This window comes from Martes martes (assembly GCF_963455335.1).
Source record: "Martes martes genome assembly, chromosome: 15".
In the NCBI taxonomy this organism is placed as follows: domain Eukaryota; kingdom Metazoa; phylum Chordata; class Mammalia; order Carnivora; family Mustelidae; genus Martes; species Martes martes.
Window position 1 is genome coordinate 15,255,858 of NC_137903.1, and position 17,433 is coordinate 15,273,290.

The 17,433-nt window shown below is 37.6% G+C and overlaps 1 protein-coding gene across 2 annotated transcripts in view; it reads left to right on the forward strand.

Annotated features, from left to right (window-relative positions):
• The window catches only part of USH2A (usherin), a gene marked incomplete at both ends in the record, with an annotated part of 700,457 nt that overhangs the window by 278,386 nt on the left and 404,638 nt on the right, over positions 1-17,433 (forward strand). For both annotated transcript variants that reach the window (XM_080825193.1, XM_080825194.1), the window contains 5 exons: positions 691-821; positions 8,899-9,025; positions 11,135-11,236; positions 13,176-13,355; positions 14,384-14,514. In XM_080825193.1, coding sequence (XP_080681319.1) covers positions 691-821; positions 8,899-9,025; positions 11,135-11,236; positions 13,176-13,355; positions 14,384-14,514 — 671 coding nt within the window. The remainder of the gene's footprint in view (positions 1-690; positions 822-8,898; positions 9,026-11,134; positions 11,237-13,175; positions 13,356-14,383; positions 14,515-17,433) is intronic.

The following is a 17,433-nucleotide window of genomic DNA, read 5'->3' on the forward strand; positions in this document are numbered from 1 at the left end:
AGGAAGGGTGCTGTAAGTGAGTGGGATACCATGTGTTGAGACCATGTGGGGGTAGTGGGAAGACATCTTAGGAGACCATCACAAGCTTCCCCTGCCTCGTGAGCTGGGGAAATTCCTATAAGACAAGAGCATTGTGTTCTAAGGCAATAGGTGATCTGAAGGGTGAGGGAGACCCTGAAATTCTGAAAGCTGCAGACCATTTGGTTATAGGATCCTGTTTCAGATAATTGGCTCTATGGGCCACTTCATAGCAGGTCTTCCTAGTTTTTAGCTTCTATTACTAGACTGATTCTTGAAATCTCCTAAGTATTTTAAACAAGCCCCCCTGTGTTCCTTTCATTCATGTCAAAACCCATTTAATTTTATGGCTCTGATATTTTCACATTGATACTCTGAGTATCCAATTTTGGGTTGACAACATGTCTTTTCATTTTGATGAGTTTTGCATAAATTGGAAGTACATTATATATTGATTAGTGGGAGTGCAGGCTTGAGTTTCCAAGAACAGGTTGGCATTCATAACAGGATATATTTAAAACCAAATGGCTAGGACTATCCCACTACATTGCTGTGTATAAATCCCTGACTGTACTCACTACATCATAAATAATAATGAAAGTAAATGTACGTTTATCAGAAAGAATCAACAAAACCCCAGCACTGATTTGCTGATTGCACTTGTCTCACCAGGCATTAAGGCCAGCTTTCGAACAAGGGTGCCTGAAGGTTTGATTGTCTTTGCCGCATCGCCTGGCAATCAGGAAGAGTATTTTGCACTTCAGTTGAAGAATGGACGTCCTTGTTTTCTTTTTGATCCTCAGGTAAATGAGTAATCATAAGACTTGATATATTTGAGAGTGTACTAGGTGCCAGGGACTGAGGTAAGCGCTTATATTTCACATTGAATCTTCACCAAAAACTTGGAAGTAAGTACTATTATTAGCCTCGCTTTACTGATGAAAACAATGGAACTTACGAAGGTGCTGATGACTTGCCCACAGCTAAAATAGCTAAAATAGCAGAGCTCTCTTTCAAACCACATAGTCTGACTGAGAATCTGCATGCTTAACAACCATATGCTATCTTATAATGAAGATGGAAACTTTTAAATACATTTGAATAGATCTATTTTTATTTTCCTTGAAAGCAAAACTATGTCTCTCTTTAATTCTTCCACATCCTCTCTCCCTCCTTCTCTCTTTTTTTTTTCTCTCTCTCTTTTCCTTCCTCCCTCTCTCCCTCTCTCCCTCTCTACCTCCCTCCTTCCCTTCATCCCTCCTTTGTTTACCAGCAAATATTTATGTGCCTATCAGGTACTATAATGCTGGGTATCACAGATTATAATAGTTTTAAAGTTAAATTCAACCATGCCCCTGTGAAACAATCTGGGTAAAATTAATGTAAAATATTCATGAACATTATGGAGGAAAAGTACAAGGTGCTGTGTGTTATGGGAGCATAAAATAAAGGGTCTTTCTTTTCTGAGTTGTCAGTCTTCTCTGAAAATGTGATATTGAACTGAGATGCAAAACAATGAGGAAAAGTTAGAGCAAGAACACATGTCTGTATGGAAGATTCATGTTTGAGATGGGGCAGGACAGGGGAGATACTAATGAGATCAGAAAGGCACTGAGAATAAAATTTCCAGAAGAGCAAATAGCAAACATTAAGGGCCCAAGTAAACAAGAACATGACTTATTCTACACATCAAGAGGAATGTAATATGAATGTAATAGAAAACAAAGAGAAATGTGGGGGTTTGAAAAGCTGGGTGGAGACCAAGTCACTGAGTGCTTTGTAAGCAAATGTGAAGTTTTAAATTTTTCCCAAAGGCAATGGAAAAATTACTGAATAGTTGTCTTCACTTGTGTTAAACAAGTATTGGTAAGAATTTGACAGTAGATACCGCACTGGGCCAGGGAGTAATTGAGGAATGAGTAAGGTTTTGTAAAAGATGTTTTACTTTCCATTTCCTCAGGGTTTCAACTTTAAACTGCTGATCTAAATCCTAAGTTATGCCTCCCAAATCAATGTTTTACATTGTGGTGTAAAGCTGGCATGATTTTTTCTCTTTGTATCTAAGTCATGGGCCAAAAGCTGTGGGTGAGGATCAACACTTAATATGCCCTGGACACCCACACATCTCACAGAATCTGAGCATCATGTCTGGCTCCTTGCAGAGGACCGCAAGATTCTGGCTGGGTTCTCCCTGTGTCAGGAAGCTGGAAGACCCATGAGTTGGCAACTAGAAAGACCAAGGAAGAAAGGTTTACACCTGGTGTTTTGACAGGGGCCTGATAACTGCCAGGCCAGTACTTGGTAGGTACTTAGGCATAGACTTCTGGGTGGCCTGTAGAATTGCGGTGTCTTAAGGCGTACCAATAAATGGGCAGTGAGTAAGCAAAGAAGAAATAGCTTCGCATGTAAGCAAATCCAGCAGCCAGAGAGAATGGGAGAAGCAGCTGTCTCAGAAGGCCAGGCAGATGGCAATGGGGGAAAAAAACCCAACAACCAGCACACTGAAGCTGATGGAGTAACAGAACTGAAAATATTATTTATCATTTGAAAACTTTAAGTAGATGAATTAGGAGAGAGACACTACTGAGCCTGAGATTAGCAGGGCAAAATACGTTAGAAAAATATAAAAAAGATTTTCAGATCTTCAAATAAGAAGAATTTCAGAAGGAGAATAAAAAAAAAAACACATCTACAATAAAAAGGATAAAAAGGATGAGAAAAAAAATAATGGAATATAAAGTAGGACAGCATATCCTTTTAAGGAAGAATTGATTATAAATTTATTGAAAGGATTCATGAAGTTCTAGTCAAGGTGAAACAAAACTATTGCTTCTGTAGGACCTCTATATGCCAGGCATGATTCTAAGTGTTGACTGTATATGTAACACACACACACACACACACACACACACACACACTCATTTAAATACCACAACAACTCTGTGAGGTAGATGCTCTTATTATTCCCACTTTACAAGTTAAAAAAAAACACAAAAACAAACCAGAGCCATGGTTAAATTAATTTCCCCAAAGTCATCCAGCTAATTAGTGAAGAAGTCAGGATCGAAACCCAGGCAGTCCACCTCCGAAGACCATGATTTTAACTCTGATACTGTGCTGCTTGTCAACATGAAAGAATAACGCTTATTAATACCCAGAGACAGATAAAATACCAACCATGTACCGTATTGGAAGGAAATATTTCAGCAAGACTTCTAATCAGAAGGAAAAAAGAAAAGTCTGAAATATGAAGAGGAAAAGCGGTGGTGAATATTAAAGCTGGCAATATTAAGTTCAGCTTAAATATTTAATGGCAGTGTGACTAGAAATGTGTTTTATTCTGCCAAAGAATATTTGAAATAGAGGAGACATATGGCAAAGGCAAAACAGACAAACAAACTCACCTCTAATAATTGTTTGGTGCTGAAATTACTAAAAGTTGAAGGAGAGGGAAAGATAAGTGATTTGAAAATTTTCTAAAGGTATCAACTTAGTGGAGAAGGAGATAGAGGAATGGATCACATTGCTGTCCTATTTTCATAAAATAAATAGGCAAAAATGTTTTGTTTTAAATGCTGTGAAATAGACATTAATTATTGATAGAATGAAAATGTTCCAAGAACATCCAAATTAATAAGGTGAAAAGAGAAACTAAATGGTCAAAATCAACAAAAATCATGAAAAGGAAGGAAATAGTACAGTGAAAAAGAAGAAGGTCAGTGAAAATGAAAAATTCTGCTCCGCTGTTCTTTCCCCAACTCATTTATATCTGGGAATAATTGAGAAGAAGCCAGGTGGAGAAAAACCTTAATTGTGTAGCCCTTTATTCATAGAGCTTTTAAAGTATACAAAGTGGGTTCACATTAATTATCTTACTTCATTCTTGAAGTAGCCACTGGAGGTAGTATTGTTTTCATCCCTGCTTTAGATGAAGTGGCCTAACTAGGGTCACACAGTCATTTAGTGATGGAACTGGCACTGGATGTAGTTTATTTCATTTAATGCCATTTTGTTAAACACCTAGTATGCTTCATGTGCTGTGCTATGCAGTTACGCACGAGGAACACAGTAATAAGAAATGAACATGTCATTCGCTCTTGCCATCCACTCATCTGGGCCTCCCGGTCCCACGGTTGGAGTACAGAGTCTCTGCTTGAGTTGGACAGGTCAGGGAGGACGAAGACCCAGAGAAGTGTCCTGTGGTGAGGTGACTTCACATTAACTCGAATTTACAATGGGTCGTTCCCATTGCAAATGTCCATCCCAATGTCTGTGTGATTCTAGATGACTAAGCACATCCCAGAGCTCTGTTTGCAACCGTACACTGGCTTGTTGTTCCTCACCTATTTGGGGCACAGTACACACACAAACACATACACACACACACCCCAAACATGGGGCACAGTTTTTGCAGAATGAATACAAAAATGATTTCCCCAGATCTGAAGCATGACTGTGTCTCTTTGAAGAATGTGGTATCTTCAAATTCTGCAGAATAGAAGGTGAAGAGGTTTATTCCACTTAGCCATAGTATTGTCATTAAGATCCTGAGAATGGCTGCCAGAAAGCTCTCTGACTTATCTTTTTCATCTCCTTTTCAATGATCAGGTCAGTGGGAGACGGGATAGCAGAGTTCAGGGAAGCATACACGGGGCATTGCCAATCATTTCTGCCCCTTTCCCTTCTCCCTCAAATACTTACATAGAGCATTCATCACTGTCATTAGCTTTTCCAGCCACTCTGTCCCTACCCCCTATACCCAAATCCTAACCTGTCTAAAAAGTTGGTAGGTGCCAGCCCAGTATGAAATGAATTGTTTATAGCTAAAAGTTGGAGGAGCAGGGGCATGGGAAGGATTTAATTAATGATGCCTGGCAAGTGAATTTTTATCTGGAGTAAAGTCTCTCTCCACAAAGCAAGAGTTACCTGCATCTTTAAGAAAGTGACAATTAATTAATTCAAAAGAATATAAGGTATTAGTTGAGCAAGATTAGCTTAGGATGTACTTGAGAACACGTGATCAGGTATATTATACTAAGTGGTCTTAGGACATGATGCTGTATCTCTGTATGAAACAGTGAGCTCAAGCTAACAGAGACTGTGTCCTTCCCACCACTAAGGAATTTATACTCCAATGGAGGTAAACTGATCATATCATAGCTGCTCACTTTTTAATGAAGTCTCTACTTATTTTCAGACAAAAAAATGTTGAAACTGGAATAGAGAAAATTTTGAATATTCTTCCATTGTTTTTTCTCCTTTCAGGTAGAAATAGGAATGCAGCTGCTTGTAGAAAGTTAGAAGTATCTCACATTTAAGGAACTTAGAACTTCTATATGCTTCCCGATGATGTTCAAATTATATTTTGAATACTTTAAGTACTACTGTAAGCCAGTTTTCTTCCCTCTATCTTTGAATGAGAAAGATTATCTAATGAATGCCTTGTTTTACTCATTGGACAAGTAGTTATTTGTTTCATGTGTCTTTCTTATCAGACTGTATAATTCAGTGAGAGCCATGTCTGACTGCTTTGTCATGAAACAGATCCTTGAGGCTAAGTCCTTGGAATATAGTAGATGCTCAGTAAATAAATGTCTCTTGATGGATAGATTCACTGACTGACTCAATAACTATTGGTAAAATATACTCATAATTGAAGAAAATTATCCATTTTCTAGGATGAAATTTCCAGCTCTTTAATGATTATTTAACAATTTAGTTCTTGTTTTAATTTTTCAGCTTGTTAGAAACTTTGACTTTTACTGATGATTATTTTTAAATTACTGTCCCAAATCCATTCAAAATAGTTAAATTTGAATCACAAAAAGAGCATTTTATAGAAATTTAAAGTCACCACTGCCTAGCACATCACTTCAAAATAACTTGAAGTCATTGTGTGTGTTTCTTAAAATATGTTAATAAACTTAAGTAATGAATTCTTTACATAACAACGTAATCCTACATAGAGGCTATGGTGTAAGAAACTTATTTGGTTTTCCTTTCAGTGATCAAATGCATTCTGGGAATAAATATTTGGGGAAGGCAGAAAGATTCTTCATGATATTTAAAACTGGGTATATGAACCGAACACTTGGAATTATTATTAAGAGTCACAGTAAAGAAAAGTTCCTCCAGTTCCTAATTGCTGTATTTTTTTATTAAGTCTCTAACAATTAGCTGTCATCTCCCATGCTTTATATGATTAACTTCCATTTGGATATACTTGATCAGATGATATTTTGTTGACCAATAATAACTTGTGGTTATCACTTAAATGTTTTATGTTCAGGGACATTAAGAAGAAACTCACATAACATTCTGATCTCACTCAGGAGGGACTTGCAAAAGTGAAAGCTTTCAAACAGTTCTGAATGGCATTTATTTAACATGTCTGGTATTTTCCAAATGGAAAGAACAAACTGCATGCCATGACACTAGAATTGATCGCAGAATTATTCTCTTAACATTGGTGGGGGAACATAATTTTCAAATGATCATCAAAGAATAATATGCTAAGTTCTTCCAAGTATAAAGCAAATTTGGCATCCTGAGGCTGTATGTTACTTACTCATATTTGTCTCCAATAAATGTGATTTCTGATGTAGAGAACTATTAATGCTTCAAATTGTTGCCAAACATAATATGAAGAACCACTTACTCAGACACCTGATCTTTAGAATGCAGCATCGTTTGTAACAATTTTAACGCTAACTAAGTACACTTTGATGAGACAGCATTTAATAAAATGCTCATTAATTTCATCATTAGCAAGGGTATGCTAAGAAGTAAGCCAGTTTCTTATGTCACGCCCAATTAGCATCCCATGCTAGTAATCCCATTAGTATTGTTGAATTCACTAATGGAAAAACTAATGGGCATGCTACCAGGGCACATTAATTGGGCACGACACCAGTTCTGGTTTTAATTATTAAACTACGATAATGAAATGTGTGTTTGTAAAATATTAAAATGTTGAAATAGGATTGAAGAAAATAAAAGAGTAGGTAGAGGAAAGAGATATAAAGAAAGTCAACCTACAAAAATTCAAGGATTAGGAAATGATTTACCAAATGGTCATCCTTCTAGCTGATCGAGTTGTCTATAGAAGTTGGGATATTGTCCACATGAGGAGCAACCCACCCATTCTCATGGGAAATTAAAAGCTGTTTTTGGTAATATGAATTTCTGTATGTCATACATGTTGTCATGCTCTGTATGAGGCCTGACAGGAGCCAATTAAATGTGTAGAATGGACATGTTACATCGCTGAAGCTATTTTAGGGAAATATAAACAGAACTGTTTTACTTAAGACGATATGACTCACATTGCCCTTTTTGTGATATAAATCTTCAGTTATATCCGGTAATTATCACTTTTCTGTTTTTGAAAAATGGTATTCCAAAATTATGGGAATTTGGTGAAATATTCCAACTAATTAAAAAAAATTGTAATATTTTACCCAGTCTTATTTCATTTTTTGAAAATTTTTATTGTATTGAAGTTAATTATTGGTAAGAAAATCAGTTTTATTAAGAAAGAAATGTATTTTCTTTTTTTTTTTTAAAGATTTTATTTATTTATTTGACAGAGGTCACAAGTAGGCAGAGAGGCGGGCAGAGAGAGGTGGGGGAGGCAGGCTCCTGCTGAGCAGAGAGCCCGATGTGGGGCTCGATCCCAGGACCTTGGGATCACGACCTGAGCTGAAGGCAGAGGCTTTAACCCACTGAGCCAACCAGGCGCCCCAAGAAAGAAATGTATTTTCACTTAGAAGGTTTGGAATACTTTTCTGGCAGTTTTTTCTTTAACAGTAGTAGTAGTAACTGATGATGATGATGAAGTTGAAATATTTTCTACTTTTATTTGTCCACTAATACTAAAAAGGGTAACATTGTGCTGAACCTGATATGCTGAAAACGTTTTTACTTGGCTAGAAAGTACTCAGATGGAAGGTTTCTCTTCTACTTCTCTTTCTCTGTTTCCTTATCCTCCCCTCCTTTCTGCTCATTTCTGTTCTTGAGGTCTGCCATTTCCTACTCTTACCAGCTTAGGAATTCATTTTTAACTATGATGCGATGGCCTCAGATACAAGCATAAATGCTAGATTTTAGACTAAAGAGCATAGAGTACAAAGTTTAACTGTAATAATAATAATGCTCAATGTATTAATTATAACTGGCTAATTTTTAATATGACTCTCATTCTTTCTACTGATTAGCAGTGTAGTGAAGATAAGAGAAACTAAGTTCCTAGACACTTCCCTATCTTTAGAACAATCCAGATTCAATAGTATGTTATTAGTTTTAAATTCTTATTTCATATTTCTGCCAAAATCTTAAGAGCTAAAATTTTAGAATAGAAAATTATTTACCTTTCTGATGACTATAAGTGCTCAAAATGCAAGCGTGCTTTTAAGAGATTTTTTATTCCAAAGAGAAGGTCTTTTCAGGCTTGAGTACTACGGAGTTTGCGGAAGGACGTCAGAGAAATGCTAGAATCGGGGCGCCTGGGTGGCTCAGTGGGTTAAAGCCTCTGCCTTTGGCTCAGGTCATGATCCCAGGGTCCTGGGATCGAGCCCCACATCGGGCTCTCTGCTCGGCGGGGAGCCTGCTTCCTCCTCTCTCTCTGCCTGCCTCTCTGCCTACTTGTGATCTCTGTCTGTCAAATAAATAAATAAAATCTAAAAAGAAAAGAAAAGAAAAGAAATGCTAGAATGATGTTAGGCATCAACTTTAATTTTGAGTTTGGTTTGAAAAGCATGCATGATTCCATCATGATCATGTCAAAATTTATAATTGATTTTTAGCAAATATAGAATTATATGCATATGGGTTTACAAACATATATAGTCATTCATTCATTCATTCATTCATTCCCTTAAGGGGTCTTCAGTGGAAGTTACTACAACTAATGATGGTGGGAAACAATACAGTGATGACAAATGGCATGAAATAATAGCTATTAGGCATCAGGCTTTTGGCCAAATCACACTTGATGGGCAGTATACAGGTAAGAACTTGATATATATAAATAGTTCTTTCGAAATGCTAATGTGGCTCTACTTTTCTGTTGATTATATTTCTACATCTTTCATTTCACCTTTATCTCCTCTCAATTTCATCTGCATTGCTGTTGGATTTGCCTTTGGGTTGCTCCTAAAATGATGAAGTCTGGCAACCATTTTCTCATTATGCACGGTTTCAGTAAAGCAAGAGAAACAGCAGAGTCATCAGCAGCAATTTTGTCTTTTACAATTTGCAAGGGCTTTTACTGATGTTCTTTCATGTTATTTTTGACCCACAAAAGACAAATAAAATAAAGCAGTTATTATATGCATTTTAGAAATGATGAAACGGAGTCTCAGGAAAGGTAAATAACTTTTCCCAATTTGCACAGTTGATCATGTTCTTGGGACGCTGATCCTGTCTTTGTAATTTGAAATTCAGTATTCTTTCCATCCTACCCTCTCTACCGTCCTTATATAATTATAAAACAGTTACAGTACCTGCATGATGATTCAAGCTCTTATTAATATACTCAGGAAATATAGAATTATAATGAGCACCTACCGTATGACAGTATTGCTCTAGAAACTCTGGATACAAAGAGCAAGATTTACATTTCAGGTGGGAGAGGGGCAGGAGACAGAATAAATAAATATTGAATGAGATTAAATAATGGTATATTTTGAAAATAATAAAGCAAGAGAAGAGAGAAATTGTGTATGTGTGTATGTATTGGGGAGGGAATGTTCTGATCTCATAAGGGACTGTTGGAAAAGCCCTCTTTGATAAGGTGACATTTGAACAGAGACCTAAAGAAAGCAAGTGGGTAAGCCAGGAGAGTAACCAAGAGAACAATGTTTCAAGCCAAGGGAATAGTTGATGCCAAGGCCCTGAGGTGGGACCATATATAAGGCATGTCAGGGACCAACAAGGAGGCCAGTGTGGGAAAGAGTGGGCAGAGGGCCTAGTAGTAGGCTGAAATCAGAGAGGCTTTTAGGGCTGTATTACATAGGATCTTATGGGCTTTTGCTTAGAAAAAAGGAGGCTCTTTGGAAATGAATTTTAAGGGGAATAGGGTAGAAATGGGGAGTGCAGTCAGTAAGCTTCTGTAATAATTATAAAATAATTTAGGCAAGAAAAAAACAGTTTCTTGAACCAGGGAAGTAAAATTGTGGTTATAATGAGAAATCTGGGTATATTGTAAATGTTAAATTAAAAACATTTGATTCAAGTAGAGCGGGGGTTGGCAAACTACCTTTGGGCCACATCCGTCTCATCACTGTTTTGATAAAGTTTTACTGGAGCACAATTGTATCCATTTGTTATGTATCGTCTGTTCCATTTGAAGCTGCATTGTTTACAAAGCCTGAAATATATACTACCTGGCCCTTTACAGAAGGAGTTTGTTAATTCCTAATATAGACCATGACTGCTAAGTTGAGGGCCTGGGCAACTGGGAGACTGTAGTTGCCATAGCTAAGGTTGACAGGACCGTGAGAGAAGCTGATATGGAGAGAGATGTTCAGTGTGAAGGCATTCAGCCTTAGTACCTGTGAGGCATCCACGTGGACATATCAGGCAGGGTTCTGGATTCAACTCTTAGTTCAGGGAAGATTTCCAGACTAAAGATATACAATGGGAATTGTCAGCTAAGGATGGTATTTAACACCAAGGGACCAGAGGTAAGTAGAGCTCATTAGAGTGGTTTGGGTTCTAAGGGGAAAAAAAAAAAAAGCCCCTACTTCCAAGAAAAGACGGAGTTAGATAGAAGTCTTAACAGGAGACTTGCATTGTTATACAACATAGCCAGGGACCCAGGCCTCTTCTGGTCTTTCGCCTGGTCATTGGCATGGGTGCTCAACCCTCTAGGTCATCCTTCCAGAAGACTTAGGACATCCGTGTATGTGGAAAAAGAGAGCTGAGAGGGGAGACAGCCTGGTCCTTCCAACATCAAGATGTCGGGACATGAGGAAAAACCATTGAAGAAACATAAAAAAGAGGAGAACCAAGAAAGAGTGGTGTCCAGGGCTTAGTGAAGGGTTTAAGCATTTATTAAATTAGCAGAACCCAGATTATCCTGGTGCATCTGGAATTTTCATCTCCTTTTCCATAGGTTCTTTGACCGCCCTGAATGGGAGCACGATTATTGGAGGGAACACGGGAGTGTTTGTGGGAGGACTTCCACGGGGTTATACCATCCTCAGGAAGGATCCTGGTAAGTTTGCTGATGGTATAGGATTTATATGTTGTCACCAAAATTTACAACACGATCAAGTATGAGTACATTATTTTAAAGTATGAGTATTAGTATTACCTTCTATCTCGTGCTGTATTTCCTATACTAGTATGTCAAAAAAGTCCCTTAGGTGTCTTCTTTTCTAAAGGGACTGTGTATTACTTGCATTTCAATTCTTGGTGCCAGCCGTTGACATGTAAAATAGTTTATTAAACTTTGGCTGAAATGAATGCTACTAATTTCAGTCAAAGTTACCTTATTTTAGGATTATGTATCAGTTTTTCGAAGATTTTAAACTGAAGCAACACAGAAATGTTAAAGTGTGGACTTGATTTATCCTCTCAATAGGGTAAAGAACGTTCCCTGAGTATTGAGCATGTGATCAGCGCTAAACTAGTCCCTAGATGTCCATAGATGAATAAAATGTGGTCTTTGCCAGAATAGAGGACATATTATAGAGGGCATATAATGCTGAGCAAATGCTGTAAGTGCTATAATTGAGACAGAGACAAAATAATTCCTATATTTTTAGAATGAGAGAACAAAAACTGATTCAAAATGAAATCAATAAAAACTAACCTGGATGAAATTAACCCGAGGCAGAAGAAAAAAATCACCTTTCCAAATGCATTGCTAAGATTTTAGGGTTGTTTTCCCATGTTCTCATTGAAGGGCATAGGGTGTCTTCCAAGTCTCTCCAGGAAGTAAAATGTAACTACATAAATATGACAAATGAGCTAGAGCCTAGGTAAGTATACATTGTGCATGTGTGGTGGTCTTTAGGGAATCATGATGAAGATCAAAAGGAATAAAATGTTTTCAGTGAAATTTGGAGAGGGATATATTTAAATACCCAAGACAGAATATAGGTTCCTCCTTAGAAATATTTCTAGAGAGGGTTTTTACTGGACTAGTTTAGATTGGTAAAGAAGTTCCTTGAAAACACTCTCTCTCTCTTTCTCTCTCTCTCTCTCTCACACACACACACACACACACACACGCACGCACGCACACACAGAGAGAGAGAGAGAGAGAGAGAGAGAGAGATCATGCTCTCTCCAGCCTTTGTCCTTGTTCCTTACCCATCAAGTACACTTCCTGGCTATGGTATATCCATGCACTGGAAGGAGGGAGAATGCCCTGATAGCAGGACCCTTCTTGTAGAGGACATATCTTCATTATCAATAAATAATCAGGCATTGTGCATATAAAATGACTTTGTAGAACTTTGACGGCTGGTGAATACCTTCCCTAGAATCAAATCATACACTCCAAAGCTGAGAACAAAGCTTTGCATTGATCAACAGGGACATTGCTGTATGAAATATTTTTATTTCTCTAATTCTCTCATTTGCTCACTTTCTTTCTTTCCCAACTCGCTGTTACCACCTGTGTGCTGTGTTCATAAATCCCACATCCGCCTGATCCAGGGTGTCCTAAGATTAAGGACAACATTACATTAATTCCTAAATATGAAAACAAATTATGGACTTAACTTGTATAACAGACTGGTTCATCATGATGAAGAAACCAGACTACAATCTATAGATTTAATAGAAACACTTCCTTCAAATCTTTTAAAACTTGTTATAACACTTTTATTTTTAAGACTAGTGGCAGATGAAATCTCGTTAGTTCAGAAGGCAATATTCTGGCTACTACTATAAAACCAAAGTTTTTGCATAAACATCTGTTTCTGCAGATATGATGGGTCGGAACTGGGGCTAAACGTTATAACTGTTACCACTTAGCATAGGTGATGGCATGGTCTTTACGTGAATCATTAGGAGGTTTGCAGGAAATAGGTAGTGAGAGCTATTTCTTATTTCTTTTATTTTAATAGCATGTAAAATTAATTGCTTGAAAAAAAATGTTCAAAGTACATCAACCAACTCTTGATATCTACCAACTCTTATAGACATAATCCAAAAGGGTTTTGTGGGCTGTGTCAAGGATATGTATTTTATGAAGAAGTATAACCCCTTTGCTGTTTGGGAGCCTCTGGTTTGGCAAAACGCTGAAGAACAGGTCAACGTGTATGATACCTGGGAGGGATGCCCCACTGCATTACAAGACGGAGCCCAGTTCCTAGGAATAGGTAAGGTTCTAAAACAGACATACCGTGTATGTTATATTCTTTGCCCAATTTAATCTCCCCCGTCCAATTACTTCGACCTCATATGAACCTAGTATCACAGAAATACCTAGTTATGCCATGATATACACAAATATATTCTCAAAGTCTGAATATGTAAGATGAGTTGTAAGACTCATATATTCATGTGTCAGATCTCTGTTAGCCCACGGCAGTTCTTGGTTGACATATGGTAGTGTCAAAAATATCTTTTGGTAAGTCAATTGTTTTACTTAGACTGCAGTTTTACTTAGAAAGATGTTTCAAAAGGATTTTATTTACCAGAAAGATGTTTCAAAAGGATTTTATGTATTTATCCCATTATATAGATGGACAGTATTCTCAAGAGTCAAATTCAGCTGTGTAATGGGGTGAGTAGACTGTTAAGGGAGAGCTGGGAGATGTCACCACCACTACCGCCATTGCTCCTAAGCTTGCTGCAAAGGCGAGGGGCAGTGTCCCTGGCAGACCTCCCCAGCCACAGTCTCTGCCTGGCGGGCACCCTGGGTAAGGGGGTGGAAGGGAATAGGGTGACTTGGCGGGTAGTACTACTTCTCCTAATGCAAGCCCACCACTGCCTCCCACATTTATAGCTAAGCTGGTTCTTTATTAAGTTGCTTAAACCACCTTCTGAACAGAAAGCTAAAGAATATACTAGTCTATGTACTTTCCCTTTGCTCTTTTCTCAACACTGCCATTACTCTGAATTTCTCTTAGTCAATGCAATTTCTTATTGTGAATACTGATAGAAAACAGTGATAGTCTTAATCGTATCCATGATTTAGAGAGTAAATTGCTTCCTCTTAAAATGTATATCAAGTTCACTCTGCCACTTCTGTACAATTACAAGGGGGATTGCTTACCATCAATTTGCATCACCATCTGCAAAGATTTACTCGATGACAGAGTGCATCCTAGTCTTTGTACCACCTTTATGATGCAGGCGGTAGTGCTTTGCATGTGCTGATGTGTACATATTCTTTTCTTTAAAGGGTTCCTGGAACTTCATCCATATGTGTTTCATGGTGGAATGGATTTTGAGATTTCCTTTAAGTTCAGAACTGACCAATTGAATGGATTGCTTCTTTTCATGTACAACAAAGATGGGCCTGATTTTCTTGCTGTATGTTAATTTATTTAGTTAAATTTACTTTAAAATATCAGCTATAACTTTAAAATAAATAAGCCACGTGTTTATAATATGCTAAATTGGGATTTCTTTTGAAATTCACTTTTGTTTTCATTTTCTTCCCTAAGTCATCTTTAGTTTCGGAGTCCTGTGAAACATTCTGTGCTTTAGGATCATGATGTTTTAAAATGACAATTATTCCTCTGAAAATTGAATTTTAGCAAAACAGAGTAGTTATGAGGAATTCAGAAAATTCCATTTAGGGACGCCTGGGTGGCTCAGTGGGTTAAGCCTCTGCCTATGGCTCAGGTCATGATCTCAGGAATTTGGGATTGAGCCCGGCATCGGGCTCTCTGCACAGCAGGGAGCCTGCTTCCCTCTCTCTCTCTCTGCCTGCCTCTCTGCCTACTTGTGATCTCTGTCTGTCAAATAAATAAACAAGATCTTTTTAAAAAATAAATAAATTAATAAAATTAAAAAAACAGAAAATTCCATTTAGTTTTCCAATATTCAAAAATGTTATTTCGTTCATAATTTTTTGACATAATATAAAATCTTAAATCTCCAAATATAACCTCATAACTTTTCAGCTCTCATTCTCCTACTGAATTCATTAAGACATTGAGAACATTGGCTATCAAACCACTTTCTATTTAACTGACTCGCTCCCTACCTCAGACACCATAATACAGCTTTTCTTGTTTTGTTTTTTAATTTAATTTAATACAATTTTTTCAGTGTTCCAAGATTCGTGCACCACACCTAGTGCTCCATGCAATACTTGCCCTCCTTAATACCCACCACCAGGCTCACCCCTCCCCCCACCTGTCTCCCCTCCAGCTTTTCAGCCATTTTTCTGTCAACACCCTCAACTTGTATCTTCAGTTCCACAACTCTGGGTCAATCAGTCCAGCTCCCTAGCTTTTCAGTTTCAACAGCCGGTTTACTGACCACCATAGAAGAACTGATACAAGTATGAAGCCTATTGACACGTGAAGTTTTGAGGTTTCTGATTGCGTCATTCAACAGTCCTTCTTGTTTATAGGATTTATGCATCAATTAGATGTGGAACATGAAAGAAAAAAATGTCAGCTCCGGAAAACACCACAACCTGAAGGTCTCCAGATAGTTTTATTCTTAGAATGGAAAGAAACATAATCTCTTCATCTTCCAAACTCTCGACCTACAGCTTTTTTTATGAGCCAAGTCTGGTTTCACTCTCTCCTGACTCAGGAGAATAAATACCTAATTACCATGCTTCCAACCAAAGTTAATATTCTCTATTTTTACTCTAGATTCTACCCTTCTCCTGCAAGAGCTTGTGCTGAAAAATTTCCCCTTTTTGTTAGTTCCAATGTTCCTTCTCTATTGGCTCTTCTCCCTCAACATATAAAATGGTTGAGCCTCATTTATTTTAATTTTTTTTTTTTCCTTTTGACTTTGAAAATTCTTCCTTTGGACTTCCCTTCCTTTCATAGTCTCTGGTTATTTCCACTTTTTTTTTTTTTTATATCGCACTTCAATCCTCAAAACTAGTGTACATTATGATTCCTACTCAGCACATTCCACTGCAGAACTTTCTAATGTTGCCAGTGACCCCTGCATTTTCTAGCTAATAGATGATTTTCAGCTCTTATCTTTCTTGATCTTCCTCTATCATCTGCTTTTTTTCTTAAAATATTCTTTCCTACTGACTTTCCAAAGTACTAGTTGCTCTTGATTCTCATTAAATCCTTATGGTTTCTACAAGAAGATCATTGTCAACTTAAAGAATTACATCTACTCTACCTTCTCTTAAAACGTTGGTCTGGGGGCGCCTGGATGGCTCAGTGGGTTAAAGCCTCTTCCTTCAGCTCAGGTCATGATCCCAGAGTCCTGGGATCGAGCCCACATTGGGCTTTCTGCTCTGCGGGGAGCCCTCTTTCTCCTCTCTCTCTGCCTGCTTGTGATCTCTGTCAAATAAATAAATTTTAAAAATCTTAAAAAAACAAACAAACAAACAAACAAACAAAAAACGTTGGTCCGGCTGAGGACTCTACACTCTCTCTCCTTCTCTGTTCACTGCTTTTACACTAACTAGATAATCTCATTTATCTTCTCATGAACCTTTTCTATTTTACTGGCCTATATTTATGTTCAACTGCCTCAAAAAATTTCTTCTAGATGTTTTATAGACATCTCAAACTCAGTATATTTAAAATTGACCTCATTCCTCTCTAACGATGATAATATCAAGTCTTTCTTTCCTAGTGCTTTCCCTGTTGCGATAGCGGTAAAACACGCCCAAGCAAGAGAGAGCATGACTGTCCTTGAATTCCTTTTTATTCATCTAACACATTCAGCTATTTGCCAGGTCCTGCTGAGGTTTTGCAAGCTGAGTTGCTTTCAAAAATACCTCTTTGACTGAATTTTCACTGTCTTCACCATTGTTACCTGTATTTCAGTGGTTCTCATAATTTTTTTCACAAACGTAGTGAGTCCCTAATAGGTTTCTCCAGTTCCAGTACAGCTTTTGTTTTAGGATGAACTTCCTAGGACTGGTAGGGTAAACTTTCAGCATAAGATAATAGTGGAAAGAATACGGCCTTTGAGGTCAGACAGACAAGAGAAAGACGTACGTTTTCCATATCACTCAAAATCCTCCAAAACCTTGCTTCTACATACCTGGGGGACTCTTTCTAACCCCCCCCCCATATGTATCCCATCTTACCTAATTTAGTTTTTTTTTTCTAAACCTAATTAGTTTGTACATGTCCCAATGACGTTGCATGTGTTCATCTTCCTGTACTGAAGAATTCTCCATAAACCTTACATACTTCCAAAAGTCTTACTTTCAGCCTTTCCCAGTTCCCAGGGAACACAATATATATCCTTTCTTTGCTGCTTCTCTTGGTTATGGCATTCTTGTACCCG